Source organism: Felis catus, chromosome B1 (assembly GCF_018350175.1).
Source record: "Felis catus isolate Fca126 chromosome B1, F.catus_Fca126_mat1.0, whole genome shotgun sequence".
NCBI classification, from domain to species: Eukaryota; Metazoa; Chordata; class Mammalia; order Carnivora; family Felidae; genus Felis; species Felis catus.
In genome coordinates this window covers 37686087-37713896 of record NC_058371.1, presented here as the reverse complement: position 1 = coordinate 37713896, position 27810 = coordinate 37686087, and the positions used below count along the sequence as shown (strand labels likewise).

General features: G+C 39.7%; 1 protein-coding gene across 3 annotated transcripts; it reads right to left on the bottom strand.

Annotated features, from left to right (window-relative positions):
- Positions 1 to 1021: 1021 nt before the first annotated feature.
- SLC18A1 (solute carrier family 18 member A1) lies at positions 1022 to 23289 on the bottom strand. 3 transcript variants are annotated; one of them, XM_006930662.4, is made up of 15 exons: positions 23102 to 23289; positions 22105 to 22468; positions 21450 to 21508; positions 18770 to 18853; positions 17547 to 17639; positions 15631 to 15720; positions 15339 to 15382; positions 13002 to 13062; positions 12823 to 12918; positions 6132 to 6210; positions 5179 to 5230; positions 3396 to 3459; positions 3017 to 3136; positions 2664 to 2797; positions 1022 to 1778 (listed from the first exon to the last, which is right to left on the bottom strand). In XM_006930662.4, the coding sequence occupies exons 1-15, from the start codon at positions 23223 to 23225 to the stop codon at positions 1620 to 1622; spliced, it is 1623 nt and encodes a 540-aa protein (XP_006930724.1). In that variant the 5' UTR covers positions 23226 to 23289; the 3' UTR covers positions 1022 to 1619. The 3 variants fall into 3 exon arrangements, with proteins under 3 accessions (XP_006930724.1, XP_019685549.1, XP_019685548.1); XM_019829990.3 differs by lacking the exon at positions 2664 to 2797; XM_019829989.3 differs by lacking the exon at positions 12823 to 12918.
- Positions 23290 to 27810: the final 4521 nt, after the last annotated feature.

Here is a 27810-nt window from a genome sequence, read left to right as displayed (position 1 = left end):
TTTTTGTAATAAGCCCAGTCTTTATTATAAATTTTCCTCCACATGTAAGAGTGTATCATTATCAGTACCCCTGACTCTTCTGCGCCCTACCTTACCTCACTCCCACTTTTGTACAGGGATCCAGTGGCCATTCACTCAGTGTACATTTTTAGTTACAGCTTACATATTCTGACAAAGGATTTTTCTAATTTTACCTTTGGGCTCTTCAAATTCTGAGACAATATCATCTTGACTAAAGGACAATATAAGCACATCTGGTTTTAAAAATCAGGTAAGTCTAGTTAATACTAACCCTCTAAAAACATATCCATAAATCAGCTATCCATTGTCCAAGTAATAAGGATTCACAGAGGTTCAGCTTGAACTTGTTCCAGTAATTTGGAGTTTGTACTGAGCCCAACAAACTCCTGCAAAGAAATGTAATAATCAAAGCCAGACACCATTAACATTTCAATCTGATATCCAAGTACCTCACAGCCTGCACCTGTGGGTCTTTCCATTTCTACCTCTGCCTCTATCTCTACCATTATTCCCACCCAGACTATGAGCATTTCTGCCTCTTTGTACTTTAACACATTTAACACAGAATGTATACTAACTTGCATTAATGATCATTTTCATACTGTGTATATCCTATTTGCTAAAATACATGGGAAGCTATTTACAAGTGGGTGACATGACTCTCATCTCTTTAAAACCCCACATTTAATAAATGTTTGAAAAAGGTAGCAAAATGTCAAAATATTTATAGGACCTATGTATTTGCCCACACATTCTCTTTTGCTATAAAAGAGCATCTAGTTTACTATGTCTGAATTAGCTAATAACTTATTCATTAACAAGTGAGAACAATTCCTCATTATAATATTTGTATTAGGAAATCCACTGTTTGAAGGGATTTCAGGGAAGATTCTTTTCACTTCCTCTGATAAAATCTTGGATAAAAAAATGTTTTCTTTTTTCTGCCCTCCTGCTTTTATTTCTAAAAGTGAAAGAAGTTTAGGAAAGGTAGAAACCCGGCCATCCATTCACCGAGGACAAAGTCACTTTAGCAGCTCTAGGTTTAGCCACAGAAAAACTACTCAGCTTCTAAGAACCAGGCAAACAATTTCCCACATTGGCAATTTGGCAGCAGTACAATGTTGAGGAAACTTTCTCAACTCAGCTGAGAAAACTCAGGAAAGACCAAATGGAGGAACAGAGGACAAAGTTTTATGGTCTGTTGGGGATGTGCCAAAGAATATCAGATAATAGATGAAATGCAGTTTGTCATTTGCCCCATTGGTTTCAGGGGCACACCGTGCTCAAAGCTGTTTCAATGGAATGAGTCACTCCTTGCAGAATCCACCACAGCTCAAGTTTAATCAGGCTTACAACAGCTTAGGAGAAAGCATAGCTATGTCCTCCCATAAAAGATGGGCCAGCTGAGGTAGCAAAGCATTAGAGGAAGAGCTATGGGTTACGTTGATAAGGAGAGAACCGGGGAATGGCACTCATGGAAGTCGGGGGTAGGGGGAGGTATACTCAGGGGAGAGGGAAGTAAAGCCTGTTGAGCAGCCCATAGAGATCTCATGATTAGGGAAAGAGGTGGTCACTCTTTGGTCACTGAAGTCCAAGGCTCATGGATCGAACATGTGACAAGGCTCAGAGACCACTTTCTGCTGCGACTGCTTACTGCCAGGCTCCTCCTCACTGTCTTCCCCCAGAGGAAATTCCCTTGTGGGCTTCTGAGTTGCACATATCCGGGTCTCCATGGGGCAGTCCTGGCTCAGAATTGCCTGAAGCAAGAGTCAGGAAGAGAAATTACTGCATATATTTTACCAGTCTCCCAGTTCCCTTCCCTCACTAGCTTACTCAAGTCTAGTATTGTTCGGGAAAGACTCAAGAAATGGGGTAGGATTCTTTTTCTGCTTCGTTTACAGGCACAGGCCTCCCAAGGCACCTAGGTGTAGCAACTCTAGTCAAGAGAAATATCTGGAATGCTTTTAATTGAATCTTAACAGTGGTAATACAAGCTATAGCAGGGAGTCAGCTGAAACTGGAACAATCCCCTATCAGACTCCTCTGTCTTCTTCCATCCCTTTGAGCAGCCCCCATATCCATCACTAAACACCCTTAGGGTGCTCACGCTGCAATAAAAGGAAAGTATCTTATTAACTAAAATCATATGTTGTGGTTCTCTTCCCTGGGTTTTGTACTTTAAATGATGACCTGGTAAAGATAATGGCAGACAAAAAAAAAATATATATATATATACATATATATATGTATATATAATGGAAGACATGAATTAATGAATTAATGAATGAATTAGCCTGGTGGAATTTTGCCTTCTTTGCGGAAATAATTTGGTAACTCATATTTTGCTAGTAACTAAAGTACAGGATGCTTTTGATGGCCCCTGCACCTAAGCTTCTCATTGTTCTTCTTTACTTAGGACCCTTTTTAACCACCTGATGTAAGAAGCAAAGTGGTTATATAGAAAAGGGAAAATAAGGAAGAAAACAAAGGAAAGATAAAGGTGAAAATTAGATCAGAAAACATGGCAAAGCAGAAAAACATTCAAAGAGGGAGGAAATGGCATAGGATAAAAACAATGTGAGAGAGATATGGAAAAAAAAACCCAGATTATTATTTTTTTAGCAGCAGTCAGAGCCCCTTACCAGCTTTTCCTCCTTGGCTGGGGGGCTTCTCAGGTAGTAACAGAGAGGAGCATACATGATGTTGATGACCCCAATGATGACCATAAGCCAGGGGAAGCCAATGGCATGCACAATGGCTCCCCCGGTGGATGGGCCTGTGAGGAATAAACCAAATTTACCAGTATTTATTGAGCCTTGATCACATAGAAGACACCATGCAAGGGGCAATAGGTGACCCAGAGGATGTCCTGAAGTCAAATATCTCCAGAACCTTAGGAGAATCAGCCTTCTGACTCTATTTCCAGTTGGTAAACAGTAAACAGGAGAAAATGGGAACCAGGTCCTGGGTGCTCCCTTCTCCCCTGCCAACATACCTATAGCAAAACCCATGCAAAAAGCTACATCAGCTATGGCATAGACACTCCCATACACCGAGGTATGACGCAGGTCCACCAGGTGTCCCATGATGGGCATCACAGAGGAATCCACCATACCTGTAGCCAGAGGAAACAGGACACTGTCAGCTCTACTCACAGTCCCTTCCCTTTTTGTGGCATCTTTCCTTCTTATTCTCCTTTAGTCTTTTTGCCTGCTATCCTCCCACTCAGCACTGACACCTATTCCTGGTAGGAGTTAGAAGTCCACATCTTTGCCAGCTGCCCTCCTGCTCCTTCTGCCTTTTCATATACCTTCCCTTATCTGACCCAAAGCCAAAATTCAGGAGGTTCTTATCTCCTTTAAAAGTACTCTTACCTATGGAAAAGCCAAGTCCTGCATTGGGGCCAATGAGACCAAAAATATTATAAGCCAGAGGAACCTGCAACAGGGAAGGGAGAAGAGTTCATCAGGAGTCCAGCTGAATCACCACAGAAACAAAGGGTTTTCATATGAAATGCATTTATTAGCCATGTGCTGTGTACCACATGTATTATCTATCTGGATTCTCACATCTCCTTATGAAGAAGAATCTTTACCTCCAATTTAAAGATATGAAAGCTAGATTGGTGCCATTTGGATTAAACATCCTATCCAAAGTTAAGATCTAATAAGTGGCAAGATTAAGTCTAAACCTCAAATTTGACTCCATTATACTATAACAGTGCTTGAGCTTCTGTTGAATGAGCCCTCCCCCTACTTTAACCACCGCCCACCCCCCTGCCCCAGACATACATTTCTGTCCTCACTATTCATTGAATAGTGTTTCCTCCCTTTTCTATTAGGAACATTCAAAGGTTTTAGTTAAATTCTAACTTGGTAGCCACTGGAGCAAGACAAAATACACCAACAACGAATTACCCATAATCTAGAGGGGCAGATGGCATGTTTGGGGTGCTATATCAGCAAGCTTGTGAAACTCATTATTTTGCCTTACCAGTGCTCCACTGAGAGCCTTCCTTTCCTCTTTTGCTGATTCCTTACCTCCCTCTCTCCTTGAGCATCTGTTACCTACACCTGCCCCAAAACATTAACCCCTCAGAGGTTTAAAATACCACTTAGATGTTAGTGGCTAAACACAATTTTAAGGATTATTCCCAAGGGGTATTTATATTTTACCAGCAGGTGTCTTGAGATTTACTGTGGGCTCACTATGTGTCAGACACTGTTGCTATTTATATGGACAGCCCTACGAAATGCTAACAGAATCCTCTCTACACAGATGGGGATACTGAGCAAAAAGAGGTGACATATCTAGCTCAAAGTCACACGAGCAGCAAGTGGAAAATCTGAGAATGAATGTGGAGCTCATGTTCCTGATCAGGACCTCCAGCCTTTCTTGAACATTGTATTCAGTGCTTTATAGCTCTAGTCTCATCTCCCTCATGCCTAGGAGACAATTGTGCTGATGATTCCCATTATGGAGAGGAGAAAATGAAGGTTTAGAGAGCTTGAAGGGGGCTCTTGAAAATAGGAAAGCTCTTCTTTCTTTCTTTTATACCAAATATTCTGGCACCAGAGCCTGCAACTCAGATGATGGTTCCCCTAGGGTCCTGTCATGGTGGGATGAATAAATTAAGTCATAAAATTCATCACTCTGTTGGCCCCAGAAATAGATACCAACTTGGATAGTTTCATGTGCCCATACATAGGACCTCAGACCTCTGGCTACAGCTGCCCCAATTACACTTCCTCCCTCCTTCCCTCCTCCTTTAATGGGATGCCTGATGGCATCTCTCCCAGTTCTCAATTCCTACCTATGCAGAAACAGTCCTGCCAACAATCATTGCCAAGTAAACCCTCCGTTCATTTTAATTTTTTTTTTCAACGTTTATTTATTTGTGGGACAGAGAGAGACAGAGCATGAATGGGGGAGGGGCAGAGAGAGAGGGAGACACAGAATCAGAAACAGGCTCCAGGCTCCGAGCCATCAGCCCAGAGCCCGACGCGGGGCTCGAACTCATGGACCGCGAGATCGTGACCTGGCTGAAGTCGGACGCTTAACCGACTGCTCCACCCAGGCGCCCCAACCCTCCGTTCATTTTTAAAGAAAATGGTCTTTAAATGTCTCTCTCTCTCTCTCTCCTAGACTTATACTTACACAAAGCAAGCTGGTACCTATAACCATCATCCCAATCATGGAGCAGAGCCACCTGGAAGAAAAAAGCCATCAGCAAATAGTGCTAAAGGGAAATATTCCTACCACCCCTAATTCCAGGAATCCCTTAGGATGTGAGAAGATGAAGACATCTCTATATGACTTGTTTATAACCAGGTGAGAGATCTTTCCCTGTTTTTTCATTGCCTTCATCTATTCCAGGCTCTATATCTCTTTCCATAGTAGAAGCAGAGGAGGTGCAACGGAACATATTATTTCTTCCTCTAGAAGAGGAATCAACTTACTCAGAATGTACTTGCCCCTTGGTAGTAACCCTCAAACTTAATTCATGCTACTCCCAGTTCACACTATATCTCCCCTATTCATATTTTTTTTCTGGTCTTCAAGGTTCATCTCAAAAGCCACAGAAAATACCATACTTCTTTCTTTTTCTGACTTCCTATAGCAGGGGTTTTAAGAACTTATTTTTTAAATCTTTATGCTGAGCTCCAAAGATAAAATTAAAGCTGTTCTCACTGTAGTTGAACAGAATCCATACTCATATTTTTAGCCCTCAACCTTTTCCACTTGATGGCCTCTGAGGTCCCTCTAGAACTCTCTAGGGATCTATGGAACACAATCTGATAACCACTGCCCCCAAAGTACTGAGCTTTCTCATGACTGTTCTCTGTGGGGTTATTTTAGCACTTCAACTAGACAACAAACAACTGGAAATAAAGGTTATCCCTCACAACCAGCTCAGGGCCATCCTTTCTCTATATTGTCCTCACCAACTACCCACCCTCATCCTCCCTGTGGGCAGCTTTTATCTATGTGTACTTGTTCTAAACTTTAAATATCAGAGAAGCTATTCATTATACTAAGCTCAGGACAACCTCAAAAGGCTCTCACATCCTACATTCTTTTTATTCTCCACAGATTCCCAGGTTACATACCGACCCATCTTGTTTGCCAACACACCAAAGAGGTTGGTGCCAATGAGGTAGGACACACTGGCAGGCAAAAAAGCTAGACCTGTGGAAAGACAAAGGTCCTCATCTTAGGACATTCCCAGTTAACTATTATATAATTTATTTCCTACAAGACAGTTAAGTCCTCCTATTACCTTCAAGGACCCCAAGCCACTTTGTTTTGTGGTTTGGAGATCCTTGTGCAAACCCAGAGAAGTTGACATAAGGCTCTCACCTCCATTTTCCTCAAGAGTAGCGCTTTGTTTAGCTTTAATACAATGTGTTCCAAGCTCCCCACTTAAACTTCTTGAAGAATGGCTCTAATGAGCCATTCTCATGTATAAAATCTTTTTGATTATCATCATAAGATCATCAGCATTAGAGAGAGAAATAAATATATCTTGGGACGTGAAATTCCTGCCTTGCTATTCACCTTTCTTTCTATTGCTCTGGTAATGATCTTGGGTATGTTACTAAATCTTTCTGAGCTTTGGTATATACATCTGGCAAAAACAAAGCTATGACTCTATCATACCAATTTACACTGAGAAGTAAATTGTATAATGTATGTAAAAGTATTTTGTAAACTGAAGCACCAGCTACATTGCTTTCTCTCACTGTAGAGCCAGGTGGTTTAGATCATGGGCTTTGGAGCCACACAGTTTTGGGTTCAAACTAGTTTCGCTACTTTTTAGCTCTGTGACTTTGGGCAACTTACCCTCTCTGAGTCTCATTCATTCATTCAGTTTACTTTTAATGAGCTTTTACTATGTCTCAAGTGTTCTAGGATTAGAGGGGGTAAATAAGATAGACAAAATCTTAGCTTTTGGAGAGTTTACATTCCAAGAGAGGGGAGCCAGAAAATAATAAACACACAAACAAATGAATGAAAAAAGATAATTTTGTAAAATGATAAGTTCTGTGAAGAAAATTTAATGTGGTGACATGGAAGTGACCAGGAACAAGGCTAACTTCAGTTTGGGAGTTGAATGCTTTTTTGAGGAGATGACATTTAAACTGAGATTTGTGAATCAAAGCAGAGTATTCAAAGCAGGGGGAAAAAAACACATCTAATGCAAATACCTTAAAGAAGAAACTATTTGTCTGTTATAGGAAAAAAAAAAGGAAGTCTGTGTGGCTGAAACACAATGAGCAAAGTGAAGAGTGATAAAAAAAAATGTAGGTCTATGGGGGAATGGGTTAAATGGGTAATGGGCATTAAGGAGGGCACTTTTCAGGATGAGCACTGGGTGTCATATGTAAGAGATGAATTACTGGGTTCTACTCTTGAAGCCAAGGCTACACTGTATGTTAACTAACTTGAATTTAAGTAAAAAAAAAAAAAAAAAAAAAAAAAGAAAGAAAGAAAGAAAATATAGGCCTAGAATTTGGGATTTATTCCAAGTGCAATGGGAAACTTTGGAGGGAAACGACATATTTTAATTTACATTTTTAAAAGTCCTCTGGGGGGCGCCTGGGTGGCTCAGTCGGTTGAGCGTCTGAGCTCAGGTCACGATCTCTCAGTCCGCGGGTTCGAGCCCCGTGTCGGGCTCTGGGCTGATGGCTCGGAGCCTGGAGCCTGCTTCTGATTCTGTGTCTCCCTCTCTCTCTGCCCCTCCCCTGTTCATGCTGTGTCTCTCTCTGTCTCAAAAATAAATAAACATTAAAAAAAAAAAAGTCCTCAGGTTGTGGTTAGAAGAATGGGATCACAGGACAAGCATGGAAGTCAGAAGATTATTTGTAGAACCCAAGAGGAAAGTGACAATGCTTCAGCTTAGAGGTCACAATAGAAAGAAGTGAATAAAATCGGAGGTGTTATGGTGGTAGAGTCAGTGGAATTTTCTGTCGGATTGGGCATGGGCATAGTGGGAGTGAGGGAAAGAAAGAAATCAAGGATCACTCTTTTTTGTCTTACTTAATTTGGTGTACTACTTAATTTTGTCTTACTTAATTTGGTAGAGGAAGAGCTTGGGGGAAAAAACATGAAAGGTTTGAAATGTGTATTAAATATCCAACTGGAGATGTCAGGCTGTGAACATACAAGTCTAGACTTCCAAGGACAGATCCTAAGCACAGATATAAATGTTTGACTCATTGGTTTATACATGGTTCTTAAAGCCATAGGGAGGGCTGGGATCACCTCTGAAATATCAGATAGAGAAGAATAGAAATCCAAGGTCTGAACCTTCAGGGACTCTTAACTTTAAAAGTTAGCAAAAGAAGAGGAGCTAACAAAGGTAATAAGAAGTAGCGAAAGAAGTGGTTGAGAAGGGATGGAATGCAGAAAAAGAAGAAGTAGAAGAAGAAAGAAGAGGAAGAGAAGGAGAAGAAGGAGGAGGAGGAGAAGGAAGAAGATAAAAGAAAAAAAGGAGGTGGAAGAGGGAGTTGAGCGAGGGAGGAGGAGAAGAAAGAGATGGAGACGGGGGGAGGAGGAAGAAGAAGAAAAAGTAGTAATAGTGGTGCTGGGGGCAGGTGGGGGTGAGGGTGGTGATGGTGGTGATAGTGGTGGTGGTAGTAGTAGTAGTATTAGTTGTTGTGGTTGTAGAAATAGCAGCAGTAGAAGTAGCTTGGCCTCTGAAGGAGTTGGGATGCTTCAACCATAAACAGAAGGCAACGAATGTGGGTACAAGTGCAGGGAATATGTGAGTTCCTATCTCATCGCTTCTATTTTCTCAATGAATAAGAGATGAGAAGGATGAAGGTAAAGGAATCAGGGTACAGAGGAAGTTTGAGTGGATAAGGGTAAAATTATCATTTCAGAAAGTTGGAAGGAGAACAAAACTGGGGACTTAGAAAAATGTTGTTGGGTAATATGAACACCTACTTCAATTTTTGTAAAGTAGACTCCACAACCAGCAGTGAGCCCAATGCGGGGCTTGAACTCATGACCCTGAGCTGAGATCAAGAGTCAGACACTTAACCAACTGAACAACCCAGGTGCCCCTATGAAAACCTACTTTAGATTTGTAGCCATAAATATAAGGTTAAACTGAGAGCCTAGTTGTGTGTTTTCCTACAGCCCCAATCCACTACTCATGTGCAGACAAGGAGTGGGAAAACAGATTGGCTTAACCAGAATGCTGTGCCAGCTGACAACCCTATAGGGAGAGAAAGGCAAAGGAATTAGCAATGCTTTCAAAGGAGTAACATCATGATGGAATCCAAGCTGAGTAAATGAATAAGTGAGGATATGAGAAATGATGGAAATAGGAAAAGAATTGAGGCCAATGGATTGGTGAGCTTAGAGTAGCCAAAATTTGTTGATATGGAGATATTAGAATACCTGAGCAGGGAATATGTAAGTTGATAACCTGAAAGCTTGGAATTGAAATTTCAAAGGTGACACAATTAAAGGTTTGATTGGTTGAGGTGGAGAGGAGAAAAAAAATTGCAAAAGATTATTGTAAGAAAGTAGATTAAGGAATAGGCCAAGATGTTGGTAAAGTTCTCCACCTGGATATTGAAGCCACCAAAAGTGGCTATAAGTGTAAAGGATAAAAGAATATTAACCAGGTATTGACAACTTTAATTAATGAGAATGGGTAAGTAAGGGGTCAATAGGTGATTGCAATGAAGAGAGGTAGAGGAGGGTATAATATGATGACATGATCTTCAAGGGAGTTTGGGTCTTTGAAGGAGAATTAAGAAGAAATGATCCAGCAGCAGCAAAAGTAAGCAAAGTCTAGAGGAATGTGGACTTCCATCAAGAGGGCTGGGAAAGGGTGTTCTCAGGAAACATTAGGGTTTCAGGGCAAGAGAAGATGAAGGAAGTGTTTGGAGAAGAAGATGAAGGCACTGGGACACATGTCAATGACAGGAGGTTCTACAAAGCCAGGGAATTTTTGGAGGGGAAAATAGGAAATTGGGTAAGATTAAGAAATTTCTTTTTTTTTTAATTCAAGTTAGTTAACATACAATGTAGTCTTGGCTTCAGGAGTAGAACCCAGTGATTCATCTCTTATATATGACATCCAGTGCTCATCCCAAAAAATGCCCTCCATACTGCACATACGAAATATGGTGTTAATAATAATTCCTACCAGATGGGCTGGTTGTGAGCTTTGAGATAATGTATGCCAACCAACCATTTTTCACAGTGTCTGGGACACAATAAGTGCCCTCAGAGCACCAGCCTTAACTGTTAACATCATAACCAGTGAGTAGCAGGATCAGGACTTGAACCCAGGCCTTCTCCTTCCGACTTCCTGTGTCTCCACTACCCATACCAGTGGTGTGAGAGCACAGATGGCTCTGGCATAAGGGACTGTAGAGAATGCAGTGTGAGTTTCTTCAAGTCTCACTAGGCTCTCTATGCCTTTCTGTAGCTATATGAAGCAGTGTTGCCTGATGGAAACTGTCATGATGATTACAATTAAACCCAAAGTACAACAATTCACCAGTTACTGGTCAATGGCTTGTTTGACTTTAATATTCTCTTCAATGGGGTGAAAGTGAAGCATATCTTAGTGTATTTGTCTATTTGTACAGGGCAGCAAAACTTTACCCAGTTGTTTATTTTTAATTGCTTTTAAAAATTTAAAAGTATACCTATTCCATTTTTTACCTGAGATCTGGAAATGAGCATCTCTAAGAATCCCACTAGCCACTTAAATACATCTCCTTAATATTGCTTTGAATGACATGGAATTTTCTAAATGAGATTTTCCTCAACTAACGTGGCTTGTTCTTTAGGATCTGGGTATAGGTTGCATTTCAATAGTATTTTGTGCAAAATAGGTGTTACAAACTATATGTCTACAGACAATCATATATTTTTCACAGCATATCTTCAAAGGAGCAGGAAATTACACATATCTGTGACTGTCTAAATAATTTCTAGAAAAATAATGATGAAAATAATAATTTTTATTTGCTGAGTATAACTATCCTGTATTCTATGTACTATGATAATCCCTTTAGAATACATAGATCTATTTAATCCTGAAAACAACCCTGAAAACATCTCCCTTTTTACAAATGGAAAAAAAAAAAGTGGTGTGAAGTGGTATGAAGAGGTTAAATAACTTATCCAAGGTCACAACCAGTAAGTAATCAGGATTCAAACCCAAGTGGGCCTATCTCCAAAGCCTGCGCTGTTTCCTCCACTTAGAGTGCTGGGTCACTTAAAAAGTGTCCGGTCACAGACTACAAAGCACCCTCAAAACTGCTGTCTCCAACTCCTAACAACCATGAGAGGTTGTCTCCATTTAGTGCAATATTTTTCAGTGTGGTCACTGATACCACATCAACATCACCAGGAAACTTATGAAAATGCAAACTTGATTCTGTCGAATTTCTGGGTGGGGCCCAACACTCAGAATTTTAACAAGCTTTCCAGATGATGTGAGACTTTTTGAAGCTAGACTTACAGATGCAGATAGCATTGAAGAAAGTTGTAAAGGATGGTGGGAGACAAAGCCTCATTGGTGTTTTGACTTACTCTCCAGAGGGCTTTCTGCTGCAGCCTCACCTCCATAAGGGACTGTGTGGAATCAGCCCAGTGAATTTCTTTTGGTGTCACTAGCCTCTCTATGCTTTTCTGTACCTGGAGGAAATAGTGGTCCCTAAAAGAAACTGTCATGACAATTACAGTTAAACCCAAAGTCAACAATTCAGCAGTTATTGAAGGCTGGTTCGCTTTTCTCTCCTATAGGGTGAAGAAAGGCTGAAGAGGAGTTGTTCTGAGCTGTATTTGCCCGCCTGCACCAAGAGCCTGAGCCAGCAGAGCCTTGGAGCAGAGGATACTTTTGTATTACAAGCACCAATTCAATTAATTGTCATGGTCAGAGGTAGTCGCAGCCCAGAAAAATACAATTTGAGGCTAGGAGTGCAGCTTGGAGCCTTGCTTAGAATTGTCCCCTAAAAAATTAGATTTACTGCTTTTTATCGTATACTGAATTCTATCAGATTCATATCAACTTCCCCTCTGGTCCCATAAGCTTCTCCTCTCTACAGTGACTGAATGACATGTAGCCTTCTATGTTCCCTTTTCTTAGGCTTCCTGAACCTAAGCTCATCTAAGCTCAGATGAGTCATGAGTACCTCTCACCATGAATCAGAGGAGGCTAGAGGCCTTTCTCACAGAACAACATACTCCATAAACACCTTGTTAGAGGTAAAAAGATAGCAAAAGGGTAATCTAGAGGAAGGAGAGTTGAAGAGAGAAAAGTGTGGATGTTAATGGTGGTGCATATTAATATACCACAGGTGCAAAGCATTTCTACAAATTATAACATGTATTCCTCATATTACCCTTTGAACTAGACAGTATTCTGATGCCCTCTTCAGAGATGAAAAAAATTATTCTCAGAAAATTGATGTGGTTTGCATAAGTTTGCATAGCCAATCAATGGAGCTGAAATGAAAACCGAGGTCTTTTGACTAAAAATTATTGATCATTCTATGACTTAGCTGGGCATGTTGACTCGATAGCCCCTCTCAATCCCTCCCACCCCGCCCATCTCAGGATGCTTCTTGGAGGTACTGCCTGGCCACTCAGGCTCAATTTATAAGTATGGAAAGAGAAAATACAAATAAAAAAAAAAAGAAAAGTGGTGACAAAGGAAGCACATTGTGACCCTGAAGATCTGGACCTGATAATGCTTCTCAATTACCTGAGAAATGGCCATGGCACACACCTCTGGCCAAGCCCTAGTTGGGGAATAAGGTCACTTACCTAACTGCCACTCAGGGGAACACATGGTCTGCATCATCCAGATGGGCAGTGTGGGCTCCAGCATGGCCACTCCCATGTTAGCAAAGCAGAGGGAGCCTGGAGAGACATTTCTGTGAGCCCCCATGGCTACCCTGAAGCCCGGACTCTTCCTATCCCAAAGGGAGGCATTGTCAGCTTACCTGCAGCCACCAGGATATAAGGGTCTTTGAGAAGTGTAAGGAGTGGAGTCCCCTTGGCACTCTGAGAACATGCACAACAAAAAAACATCCATTTGTACAGTGTACATCTCTCCTATTTTCATAGAATCTGAGAATATGCAGACAGAACCTTAGAGACCATCTATGTCAGCTCCTTTACTGAAGAGAGCAGACACACAAGTTAAAGGAGATAAAGTGACTTGCCCAATGTCACAGAGTCACCTGGCAGTTTCCCTCCTGTGTGTAAGACAGACAATGTAGTAGTCATAAAGAGTAGGACAACATATTCCATACATGATTCCTGCCTTCAAATGATCATCAACCATATGAGAGTAGATTGTCAGCAAGACCAGCTTTGGACAATGGATGTCTGGACTTCTGGTCTTGGGCCTTACCACTAGATCTCACTGGCATTAATGTTTGCCCTGGGAGAACCACAGGCAAAGTACTGAATCCCAAAGGTGAACACAGAGGTGATAACTTAGAAAGCTTCTCAAGCATTCTGAATGCTTTATTCTAACCATTTTGAGCCATACTAGACAAGTGTAGCACAAAGTGTTTGAATATCTAGATTAAAATGTGAGCCCATGGGCACCTGGGTGGCTCAGCCTGTTAAGCGTCCAACTCTTGGCTTTAGCTCAGGTCATGGTTTTGTGGTTCTTGAGTTTAAGCCCTGCGTTAGACTCCACACTGATGTGCAGAGCCTGCTTGGGATTCTCTATCCCCCCTCTCTCTGCCCCTCCTCTGCTCATGCTCTCTCTATATACCAAAATAACCTTTAAAAAATAAAAATAAAAATAAAATAGAGTTTTAAATATTCAGTTCTAACTTCTGTCTACCCCCAGCAAATTTTTATTCCAGCTAAACTCAGTCATTCCATCTTCTTCCCATTCATTCAGTGGGTTATTTTTGCCTAACTAACTTCGTGGTTATTTTTGCCTAAACTATCTTCCTTCTCTCTACAGGTCCAAATCATCCAAATTCTACCCTTCTTCATAGTCAATCTTAAATAGCTCCTTCTTTTCCACAGTATTCCATGACTCAGTAGCTGGAGCTTCTCCCACTTTCAAACTTCCTGAATTCTGTGCCTTAATCCATGGTGCTAACTACATCTTATCTTGTAATAGAATGAATAGTTTTGGTATGATAATCATCTGTGCATACACACAGGGGTGGATTGAAATACTCAGAGATATTAAAACTAAATATATGATTCAAATTAAAGAGACAAACCTAAATCATAAAATACACATAAAGAAGTGTAATAAGCCCTTTGGCCCAAAAATTCCACCTCTAGAAATTTATTCTATAGATTACTTCCAATGTAATAAAAATGCATATACATAAAGTTATTAATTGTAGCACTCTTTATAATTGCAAAGTACTAGAAACTACCTAAATGTTCAAATCTATGAGATTGAATAAAATATGGTACATGCACAATGGCGTTTCATACAGCCAGAAAAATAATAATTGAATTTTTTGCGTATCTGTAACATTACCATCTAAGTCAAAATTATTGGAAAAGATATTAAAGGAAAATAATTTCTCCTCTCACAACACTTTTGACACTGAATGTGGGAACTTTCACCAAGCAACTCTTCAGTTCTTTGTGGGCACCAATTGGTTGTCCTAGAATGTAATTCAATTCTGACACTAAGTACTTGGAGTTAGCACAGACCCCACAGATTAACAACTTGGTCCCGTAAGACTGCCCCCACTTCAGATCCCAATTGCAAGTAGTGTGTTCCCATATTACCCACATTTCTGTCTGATGTGGCTATAAAAATCAAGGTTTTTAGATCAAACTTTCCCACATTTTTTGTATTTACTTGTCTTTTATTCTATGTGGTTTGATATGAATTTCTCAGAGCCGTCTTTGGCTTGGGGTCAGACAAATACCAACTCTGATATTTAATCATGATAGGATGATAGTGTGCAAAGATGCTCTTGGTGGAGAGATTGAACAGCATCTAAAGTCTTCTCTAGCTCTGAGGTGTTATAACCATGAATTCACAGGTCCCAATGTCATTGCCTCTTGTTCTGAGTTCATATATATAAATTCTGTAATGTTTCTTTCATTTTTCATAAGGTCTTTCCTCCATCTTTGTCCAACATCAAACCAGACTCCCTCACCATCCCCAACATTACCCTAAATATGGAACTATCTTGGAATCCAGATATAGTTCTCACTTTCCATCACTCCACTCTTCTTCACCTTTCTTCTTATGGTTTGACAGGGATGATCTAGGGGAGACTGGGTCTCAGCACTTAACCACTCTATATATCCCTTGGCAATGGAGCTTGGTGCCCTCTTACCTCAGGAGAGACTTTGGAAGGCTGTAGGATACACAGCTGGAGTGCTAAGAAAGAAAGAGGCAGAGAAAGAGATAGTTTAGTTTGTCCACTGATTATTTGGAAACTCCAGTAACAGCCATACTGCTATTATCACCCTATCATGTAGAGATCTAGCTCTCTGAATTTCTTCCTTCTTTCCAAGAATGGGGCAGTCCTTGATTTTTCAAGTATGTCAAGACTGACACCATAGCAGAGTACATTGCCAACCTGATTTAAGCTATCATCTGTCTGGTGATCTCTTATGGTGACTTACCTCCATTTAGTAGTGCCAGAAAGGCCAATATAAGGAAGGGTGAAGACCGCCCAACAAACACATACATCACACTTCCAAAAGGAGCTCCCACTGGAAAGGAAAAACAGATTTCAGAGGTAAGGGTCAATTCCTAGTTGGTGTGATTTGTCCACATATATCCAATGGGATTTACCAAAGCTCTCCTAGGCACTGAGCTCCACATGAGGTTCTGGGGATTCAGAGATGAAGAAGACCTGGTTCCCAGGGGCTTACTTTCAAATAGATAAAATGCATGTGATTGGGGTGGGGTGGGATGACCCAAATAATTAGAACATGGTGAAAAGTAAAGTTCAACAGGAAAGTTTCAATCTACAAAGTGCTGTGTAAACACAGTGCAGTGAGTTCAGGTGGCCACAAGGGCTTTGTCAAGTGTATAATACAGGTGGGGAAGAAGCATAAGTGAAGAACATTGAGGTGTCATAAAAGAGACTGTAGTTGAAGAAGAAATAGAATGAAGTCAGTTCAGTGTTCAGTCACTAGAATGTGAGTATTTGGGAGAGAAAGAGTAGAGGTGGGGAATGTTGATGCCAAATAGTCAAGTGCCCCATATATCCAGATAAAGCATGTATTTGGCCTTGTGAGCTACGGAGAAACATGTTTTTTAGCAGGGAAGAAATGCCACCAGCTCTGGGCATAGGACATTTTTTCTGGTGGCAACTTGGTGGAAGAAAGGAAGGTGAACGAGATCAGGCAGTAGGCTGGTTCCAACTGAGATGTGATGAGGAACCAACCTTGAGGAAGTGGCTATACAGAATATACTGGGCTTATCCATTTGAGAGTGAGAAGTGATAAAGGAGACCAAGATGAACCAAAATTTTAGCTTGGGTGGGAAAATGGATATTAACAAAGAACAGGGTTTTTGTTCCCTCTTCTCCCATGGTTGTGGTGGGAGGTGGGGTATGGACCAGGGAACAGACCTTTGGTGTTTTTCCCTCAATTAGATTGCAAGGAGGGGAGAAACAATGTGTGAGGCTTCTTACCCATATCCCCTCTGTCCTAACATTGTGCTTGGCATGAAATAAGTGCTCCGTAAAATATTTGACTTGTTGGACTAGTCAAATGAACCATATGAGAGATGAACCTCAAAGGAAGTATGTTACAGCTTGGGTTTTTAGGCCAGAAAATGTGAGTCTATATCCTGGCTCTGGCATTTTCTGTATGTGTAATCTTGGATGGTTGCTTAAACTTTTTAGTTCTCATCTGTATAATGAAGACAATAATTCCTCCTTTATAGTGGTGTGATGACTAAGAGAGATTATGTCTGCAATATATATATTTATTTATTTATTTATTATTTTTTTTAAATTTTTTTTTCAACGTTTATTTATTTTTGGGACAGAGAGAGACAGAGCATGAACGGGGGAGGGGCAGAGAGAGGGAGACACAGAATCGGAAACAGGCTCCAGGCTCCGAGCCATCAGCCCAGAGCCTGACGCGGGGCTCGAACTCACGGACAGCGAGATCGTGACCTGGCTGAAGTCGGACGCTTAACCGACTGCGCCACCCAGGCGCCCCCATGTCTGCAATATATTTAGCACAAAATCTGTCAAGGAGCTCCTTTCATTTTGAGAGCACTAGCCATGTGTGGAAATGGAGGTGAGACAGTGGCTGCTAACATGGGTATATTTGCTCAACTTGAATAGACTAGGTTTCTGGATCATTCCCAGGCCCTCATGGCCTATTAAGCTTCTTAAGGGGAAAGAGACTTTGCCTTTTTTGGGAAACATTTCAGAAGGACTCCACATGTAATTGGACAGAAAAGGGAAAAAAAATACTGTCTTCCTTGAACTTAGAAACACCTGCTTCCTGGAGCCATCTTCAAAGAGTATGCACTACCCTACCCTCTGAACCTAGATTTGGGTCCAGGTTATGCTTACTCAGCACTCCCAAAGCCAGGCCCCCCAAGGCAATTCCCATGGCATGCCCTCTCTCATAGTCATCAGTGTAGACACTTGCCAGCATCCCAAGACCTGAAAGAAGAGTTACATAATGGAGTTAGCATACAGGAGCCCTCTGTCTGCCTCTTTAACTGAATTCTTGGTCTATTAGTTCTTAGTCTTCTATCCCTATTATATCTTCAGGGATCATCTTACCTAGAGTTCCAGTTTGAGGGTTTTTATAAAACTTAATGCATAGTACTTTATAAATACTGTCCACACTGGTCCCCCAAACTCTCACATTGCTGTCTCCTTCTGCTCACAATATTGTTGGAAGTGTAAGGGTAATACAGAATACCACTGTCCATTGATTCTGCATTTCATTGCATTTTATCATTCCCTACCTTATTTTCCTGAAGGAATGTATATGAAGTAGGTCAAAAAAGGAAAAAATCTATAAACACAGAACACTATTCTATTCAATGGAGGTGCTCAAGGAAGACATAAACAGAGTATCTGGAAGACAGCATGGGTTGGGCTTTCAGGTCAGTTATTCATGTGAAAAATGGCATAAAATATCTACTTCATAGGATTACATTAAATGTTGTATTTGATGATACTTTGCAAAGTGTGATAGGGTTACTGGTAGTAGTCACATTATTCTTTCTATAAAATGTTAAGAGGGGGACAGAGAAAAGACCATAGAGTAGCATTAAATACAAACCTGGCCTACTGCATGGTCTTACTGAGTTTACTTGGACCTAAGATGGCTATATCCAAATATTATCAGAGGAAGTTATGTCAGGCTTAGGTATTTATAACACTGCCAATAACTACAATTATATTGTTTTTGTTTATTCTTTTAATGTTTATTTATTTTATTTTTGAGAGGAGGGGGAAGTGGGGGGGGGTTGGGAATAGAGAATCCCAAGAAGGCTCCACGTTGTCAGTATGGAACCTGATGCAGGGCTTGATACTACAACTGTGAGATCATGACCTGAGCCAGAATCAAGAGTTGGACACTTAACTAATTGAGTCACCCAGGTGACCCAATTGTCTTGTTTTTGAATCATAATTTCTTCCTACTAGGATACTTTCTTATCTATTCATATAAATCTTATAGGGTCTGAAGATGGTAAGGGATGTATAGGTATGTGTGTTGTGTGTGTGTGCGTGTGTGTGTGTGTGTGTCTGTGTGTGTGTGCATAAGATGTCAGTATTACCTGCAACAGAAGAAAATGAGGATCCAATGCCTTGAAGGGTTCGAGCCACAAAAAGTAGGGTATAGGTACCAGAAAAAGCAAACACTGAGTAAAGAGAACAGCAAGAATGCTCCAGTTAGCAAATTGTCTTTATCCCTGGCCACCAGAAAATATGCACATGATATTATAGATATAAGCCACTAAATATATGTTTTAATAAAGCATGATCACTGCTCTCTGTTTTTGGAGTTGTCTTTCTAATCTCCTATACCTTATTTAGGATTTAATTTTCATTGACATGAAAACTGAGAAACCACAGAGACATAAACCACACAGTGGATGGAAGGCTGGATTTCCACATTTCCTGTCCAAAGCTCAACATCCTGTCCATTGGAATCATGGCTGTCCAAAAACTTTAATGCCTTTAGATCCTACTTCTCAATCCTTTATATTCAACACCCACATTTGACCTTTGCCATTGTTGGGCTCCATTGGGTCATCTAAAGTGAGGGGACAAAAGCTATGTGTAATTGAAGGACCATTGGCTGGGTAGAAAATAATATCTTGTGATCCAATCAGGTATTTCCTCTTATTTTACCTGGAAGATCTTTTAACCAAATCAAACCAATGAGTATGTGTTAAGTAATACCAAACACATATCTATCATATACAGACTCTGTAGCAGATGTGAAATAAAGAAAACATCCAGTTCATGCCCTCTAAGAGGTTCAGCCTACTCAAGACTAGCATACAAAAAACCGAGTACCAAATAGAAATACATTATCAAAAACTAAATTACAGGGTGTTGGTGGTAAGCTTGGTAAATCTAGACATGTCTCACCTCCATTTCAGGACAATGTCCCTGAAAGAAAGAAGACTCTCTCCCAAAGTATTTGAATCAGCAGAATTTGAATCCATTTACCCTTTCATTACACATGTGTTTGGTTGTTTGCTGTCTTATAATTTTCTCCCATTACTTCCTGACGTGATCACAGTCTCTCAAACATGCATGGACTTGGTTTCTCTTTGCTGGCTTTCTAATGCCTTCTCCTAAGCTTTCTGATTTTCAGTCTGTTCAAGGTTGGTTATTCCTATTTTCTTTGAGAATGGAGTTACCAACTTGTTACAGTTTGCCAAAGACTTTGCATTCTGGAAGGCCCCTGAATCTCAGGCAAAATAGAATGGTTGGTAACCCTATGTAGGAAAACCAAAACAATTTCTTTCTCACTTTGCCCCCAAACATGGTCTGCCATTTCACTCCTAATTACATTAAGCATAGGTCTAAGCTGGAGGCCCTTAAGGGTAATAATGGGCATCAGCAACCTCTTTTCAGTATTTAAAAAACCCTAAAGAGATGCCACATAAAATTCTGTAAAGACCAAACATTTGCTAGAATTAGGCCAATTCAGTATAGCAACACTGGTTATAACATGGAAACAATAATTATTATTTAATTGCAGAGAATCAAGCAAGGACCTTATACTAAAGAGTTTGGGATACTATAGCATTATCTTATTTTGCAGGGTGCTTGTTTTATCTCCCCAGACACACATCATAAACCTCTGGACTGGAACCATGTCATTTCATTCTTTAACTCCCCTCAATGGCTTTTGCCATCAAGATATAATATGTGTGCTCTACAAATTTTTTTGGTGAGAATTATGGTCTCATTTGATAAAACAGAACCCTATTCATTTTTAATCTATTATGTGGCATGGACTGAGATTCTACAAGTTCAATAAACATTTCTAACTTGAATTTCCTCATTTTCTTTTATTTAGCTAGAATTTTCACAAGCTGCAGTTCTCAGAACTTCACACATCAAGCTTCTGCTCTTTGCAGCTTTCCAACCCTGAATGCAACAAATTCCCGTTAAGCATTGGTTGATAAGAGTTAAGCCCTATGCTGAAAGGGAAGAAAACTTGAAGAGGGGCAATAGAAAAAGCAGAAAAGTAACAAAAAGGTGATAAGAAAAACAGGAGAGAGAAGGAAATAATGTTACTGGAAGCAGAGTAAGCAGAGGCAAGCTACCTTCTCCTGTATTAACCTCCCACCCCCCTTCATTCCTTCTTATTTTAATTCTCATGGTCAATTTCCAGACATATTTTGTTCACTTACTGTTTTTATTCCATCTCTATTTTATTAGAACATTTATATTATACTGGATAGACTGTTTTTCTTTTTCTTGTTTTTTAAACAAAATTATTTCTCTAAGCTATAACCTTTAATGTCTTTACTTGAAGGCAATAGACTCTTTGGTATTATCCAGTTGCTATTGTCCAATTTAGATTCTTTGCTGGGGGTCTTTACCTTTGTGTATCAAAATAATACAACCTTTCCCCAAATACGGGAGGTTTGTACTAAACTCATTCAAGGGACTACTGATACACACACACACACACACACACACACACACACACACACACACACTATAGCCCACCTATTTAAAAAGTATTTACAATTTTCCCCAGCTGATGGAAGCAAAGTGTCTTTTCTTCTATAGCAGAATATACAAATTCCAAGTAGAATGATTTGCCACTACTGCTCTGGTCCCCATATCAAAAGCAGCAAAATATTTAAATCAGTGTCAGGCTATTTAGATACTACCTAGCTAGCTTGACCCTACTCTCTTTATTGTAGTGCATGTGATAAAATCAAAGGTAATCAATGAATGAAATAAAAGATGAAGCAAATTACTTACTAACTGTGGAGAGAAACAGGATAACAAAGCCAACAAACATGGGGATGTGATATCCAATCCTAAAAGAGAATTAAAAAGAAAAAGATACAGTCCCAATAGGCATCCATATACTTGGACTATATATTTTTTTCTTATAATGGGGAATAGAAATGCAGTTATTGAGTACATGGAAAACATGTCTCTGAATGCAAGTTTAGAGATGAATATGACATATGAATGTGTATAAGCAAATAAACAAATATGCAAATTTACCCAGAGACCAGGGCCAAAATCTTTTTTTCCAGGAAGGATGCCCTAGTCAGAGTATATATCCCTTTGAAACATCAGGGTAATCCCAAACACTTCTAACAAACCAGTGTTCTAGATTGCAGTAGTCCTGCCTTTGAGATATGTTCCAGAGCACTGAAATAACATCAACAGTATACTTCTGACCACTGGTTCTTTTCTTGGTACTCAATAGTCACTACATCATTAAGAAAATTTGAGCTCCATGGCATTTCATCAATACCATGTTATCCTTTGGGTAAACAGCTGACTCCCCAGAGATAGACAAGTGAGTTCTTTTCTTCCTCTAACTACCTTTATGATACCACAGCCCATCCTCTTACTTCTGAGCCAGTGAGTACCATGTAGAGCACTGAACTTATTGAGATACCTGTTGATGAAAGGTCCCACGAATGGGTTGACCAGAAGTTGCATCAGAGCCTTTGAAGCAAACAGAACCCCAACCCGTATGTTCTCTTCCTCCAAAAACTCTGTGCCTTGCAAGCAGTTGTTTTGTTGTGCTGGGATGGCTTCAGTGACTAGAGGAGGGATGGTACCAGAAGTGCGATCTGTCCATGCTGTGCCACTGGGTGCACTTTCTTTAATAGCCATGGTGTCATTTCCAAAGAAGGAGAAGATTGTGGAAAAGGCACGAGGAGTAAGGACATGCTGGGAAACTGTGGTGGTGCCAAGGTGCAGAGGAGTGTTGATTTCTTTGAACTCTGTGGCATATAGGAAGTTGGGTACAATGGGCACTGAAAGTCAAGAAGGACAAGTCATGAGGGCTAAGGATACTTTTTAATGCTAATTGGTTCAAAGACATTACTATAGGCTCTATATCATGCTCCATGTGACATGATTTGAAGCCTACTAAAAGACTGTGCCATCCAAATTATCCTTTTAGATTAAGTAAATTCCAACTAACATAAAATTGGTCACATTACTCCTGGATTCTGTATGGGCCAATCACCTACTCACTAACATTTATTTTTAATCACAAAATCATTATTTATGGAGTTTTCACAATTTTTCTCAAACATACATACAGAGAGTGGGGAAATTTTCAACTCACCAGATGCTCACTTTCACAGCTGAGGTTGAACAAGGCAAGCTTTGTCTTACTGTTTCAGCTTTCATACAGAGATGGCAAAGAATGGAGATGGTAGGGTCAGGGAGGTATAGTGCAAGAAGGTCTAGCTCTGGGATCAGTTGGACAGAGCTTGAACCCCAACTTAGCATCTATTAGTAGGGAAGTCACAGAACACTTCTGAACCTCATTTACCTTTTGTGTTTTTCAAGTCCACTCACTGCTAAATTTTAGCAGGGTATGTGCTCCCTGCTGGAGCCCAGAGCAGATTAACCCCCAGGGCAGAGACACCCAAACATACCCACTACAGTAAGTAGCATGTTGTCCAGGAGCAGAGCAACAAACACCACCACCAGTACCAGCTTCCGGGACTCTCTCCTCTCCTTTAGCAACTGCTGAGGAGCATCCCAAACTATCCTGAGCATGGTGAGAGCTGGGCTGAAGGTGTCTTCTCCAGTTTCTTATGGAAGGTCCTCTTACAGCTATAGGTCTTCTGCAGCCTTTACAGAAGAGGGGAGAAATCCTGCCCAGACAAGTGGAACTCACTATTAAAATAAAAAAGTGCAAATAGTTGCAGATACTAGAATGGTATTTGAACCATTTCCATGCCTGTGTCTCTGTTCACTTATACATCTCAACAATTCTACTGGGTTCCTGGAATGCCTTATAAGAAAGCACTGCTTACCAGCTTTTTATATCTGGAATTCTACCTAGCATATTTTTTTTCTTTTTTTCAAATTTTTATTTAAATTTTTATTTGAATTCTTTATATATATACATATATATACATATTTAAATATATAATATATTAAAAATATAAATATTATTTTATTTAAATTCTACTTAGTTGCACTAAATACAGTACAATGTTGGTTTCAGGAGTACAATCCAGTGGTTCATCACTTACATACAAACACCCAGTGCTCATCATAACAAGTGCCCTTAATACCCATCATCCTTCTAGCTCATCCTCCACCCACCTCCTTCCATCAACTCTCAGTTTGTTCTCTATGAGAAAGAATCTGTTATGGTTAATTCCCCCTCCCTTTTTCCCCTTTCCCATATGTTCATCTTTTTGTTTCTTAAATTCCACGGATGAGTGAAATCACGGTATTTGTCTTTCTCTGACTGACTTATTTCACTTAGCATAATACTTTCTAGCCCCATCCATGCTGTTGCAAATGGCAAGATTTAATTCTTTTTAAAAATTTTTTTAGGTTTATTTATTTATTTTGAGAGAGAGACCACAAGCAGAAGAGAGACAGAGAGAGATGGAGAGGGAGAATCCCCAGCAGTCTCTGCACTACCAGTGCAACACCAGGGCAGAGCCTGATGCAGGGCTCAAACTCACAAACTGTGAGATCATGACCTGAGCCAAAGTCAAACGCTTAACCAAATGTCAAACTGAGCCACCCAGGTGCCCCAAGATTTCATTCTTTTTGAATTCTGTGTAATAATCCAGTGTGTGTGAGTGTGTGTGTGTGTGTGTGTGTGTGTGTGTGAGCGTGTGTGTATCACATCTTCTTTATCCATTTATCAGTTTATGGACATTTGGGCTCTTTCCATAGTTTGGCTACTGTTGATAATGCTGCTATAAACATCAGGGTGCATGTGCCCCCTTTGAATCTGTATTTTTATATCCTTTGGATAAATACCTAGTACTGCAATTGCTGGATCATAGGGTAGTTCTGTTTTTAAATTTTGAGGAACTTCCATACTGTTTTCCAGAATGGCTGCACCAGTTTGCATTCCTGCCAAAAATGCAAGAGGGTTCCTCTTTCCCGATAGCCTCACAAACACCTATTGCTTCTTGTGTTATTAACTTTAGGCATTGTGATAGGTGTGAGGTGGTATCTCATCATGGTTTTGATTTGCATTTCCCTGATGATGGGTGACATTGAACATCTTTTCATGTGTCTGTTAGCTATCTGGATATCTTCTTTGGAAAAATGTCTATTCATGTCTCTGCCCAATTTCTAATTGGATTTTTGTTTTTTGGGTGTTGAGTTTGAGAAGTTCTTTATAGATTTTGGATACTAACCCTTTATCACATATGTCATTTGCAAATATCCTCTCTCATTCCATAGGCTACCTTTTAGTTTTGTTGATTATTTCTTTTTGCTTTGCAGAAGCTTTTTATCTTAAGTTCCAGCAATTCATTTTTGCTTTTGTTTCCCTTGTCTCTGGAGACATGTCTAGTAAGCAGTTGCCATGGCTGAGGTCAGAGAGGTTGCTGCCTCTGCTCTTCTCTAGGATTTTGATGGTTTCCTGTCTCACATTTAGGTCGTTCATCCATTTTGAATTTACTTTTGTGTATGCTGTAAGAAAATGGTCCAGTGTCATTCTTCTGCACTTCACCGTCCAGTTTTTCCAACATCATTTGTCGAAGAGACTGACTTTTTTTCCATTGGATATTCTTTCCTACCTGTTGAATATTAGTTGACCATGTGGTTGTGGGTCTATTTCTGGGTTTTCTTATGTTGCATTGATCTACGTGTTTTTGTGCCAGTACCATGTTGTCTTGATGACTACAGCTTTGTAACATAACTAGAAATCCAGAATCATGATGCCTCCAGCTTTGCTTTTTTTTTTCAGGATTGCTTTGGCTAGTCAGAGTCTTTTGTGTTTCCACATAAATTTTAGGATAGGGATTGCATTAAATAGATTACTTGGAGTAGTATATACATTTTAACATGTTTGTCCTTCCAATCCATGAGCTCAGAATTTGTTCCATTTCTTTGTATCCTCTTCAACTTCTTTCATAAGTGTTCTATAGTTTTCAGAGTACAAATCTTTTCCTTCTTCAGGTAGGTTTATTCCTAGGTATCTTATGGTTTGGGGTGCAATTGTTAATGGTATCAATTACTTGTTTCTGTTTTTTGTTGTTGTTGCTTCATTTGTTTGGAATTCTACCTAGCACATTAAGCAGACTCTAGCTCTATTCACCTAACTCTCTTTGTCACATGTCAGACATTTGCCTATCACTTCAATGGTTTATGTTAATATCTGAGAACTACTTGTATTATCACTTGTTTAATCTTTTTCTCTAAATCAACTCTTTTTAAAAATCAAAATACTGGGGCGCCTGGGTGGCGCAGTCGGTTAAGCGTCCGACTTCAGCCAGGTCACGATCTCGCGGTCCAGGATTTCGAGCCCCGCGTCGGGCTCTGGGCTGATGATGGCTCAGAGCCTGGAGCCTGTTTCCGATTCTGTGTCTCCCTCTCTCTCTGCCCCTCCCCCGTTCATGCTCTGTCTCTCTCTGTCCCAAAAATAAATAAACGTTGAAAAAAAAATAAAAAAATCAAAATACTGTTGTTTTAAGAAATAAATATGCCATACAAAAGAAAAGAAAAAAGTATGGTGGGGTTCCTGGGTGGCTCAGTCAGTTAAGCATCAGACTTCGACTCAGGTCATGATCTCACTGTTTGTGGGTTTGAGCTCCACATAGGGCTTTCTGCTGACAGGACAGAGCCCACTTTGGATCCTCTATCCTTCTCTCTCTCTCTCAAAAATAAACATTTGAAAAAAAATATGGTTTATGCCTATGTACCAACCCAAAATTATAGCCTATGGTTTGTACCACCCCAAAATATCTCATGTGCCTCAACCTGACCTAGACCAACACTGTCATCTCACAGATGAGAAATCTGAGACTCAGGAAGTTAGGACATCTGTCTCAGGTGACACAATTAGTATTAAACTGTAATAATGCTCCAAGCTTTTTAACTTGCAGGATTATATTCCACCATCTTCCCTTGCTCTGTGGCACTTGAAGCACTTCTATTTTGTCTGAGCTATAAATCCCTGCTCAGAAAGGTGTGTTACTATGTGTAAATAAAATACTGTCATGGCTAGTTCTTTCCTTAGGATTTCATATCATTAATCAGCATTAAGTCACAGTATTTTTTTTAAACTTCAGGTAATAACAGTTTCTGGGAATACTTTTATTTTTGTGTGTGTGGCTTCTGTTGTGGTATCAACAATGACAATTATATAAATTTTAAAATATATTACTGTCATGAAATATATCAGGCTCTAAAATTATGTAACCTTTGATTTGGTAACCCCACTTCTAAGAGCCTATCTTAAAGAAAAGATCAAAAGTGCACCCAAAGATTTATGTTTAAAATTATTAATTGCCAAATTATTGATATCAGTGAAAAAATAAAACATTTTAATGGTGGAATATAAACAGCTCTTAAAATCATTTTTTTCAAATGATTTTAATGACTTAGAAATACAGTTAAAAAACAAACTGTATTTGCAGCTTGATCTTAAGTACATAAAAAATAAAAAAATGTGCATATTTTGAAAGATTAGAAAGATACACACCCAGTGTCAGCTATTATAATCACTGCTTAAATTATTTTCTTTTTGCTTTTCTATAATCTCTAAATATTTTAAACTATTTTCATAATATAAGAAGTAAATAATTTAAATGATTATCACTGGAGTTCAACAGTGGGCCTCAAATGTTGGGAGTATCCTAAGTACTGAGCTACTCTGTTCTGTTCTAAGACCAGAGCTGAGAGAAAAACATCATCCATATGACAGTTCTAATTGACCAAGAGGCTCCCCCACTGAACCAAATTCCCAGATAAGTTTTAACCAGAAAATGCATGCAATCATTTAAGATCCTTCATTTCTCTATATAAATAAGGTATTTCTAAATACAAATTTAACTTGGGATACATAAGGAAAAAAATAAGAGACTAAGAAAAAAAAGCAATAGAAAACTACATGTAAAATGGAATAAGTACTATATGGACAGATCAAAAAATATATAATGAAACCAACAAAACCAAATCAAGAATTTGCCAACCAATCGTAGTAAACTTAGTTTACTAGGGAATTTTAGTCAAAATTCTTTGTTGAGGACGCAAATTATAAGGAAGGATTAAATGTGTTCAGGAAGAGAAACATCTTACCTTAAAGCCCATCTTTTGTGAGGTACTCAAGGAGTTATTGGCAGCTGTTAGCTGTTCAGCAGGGACTCTGTTCTCTGAGTAG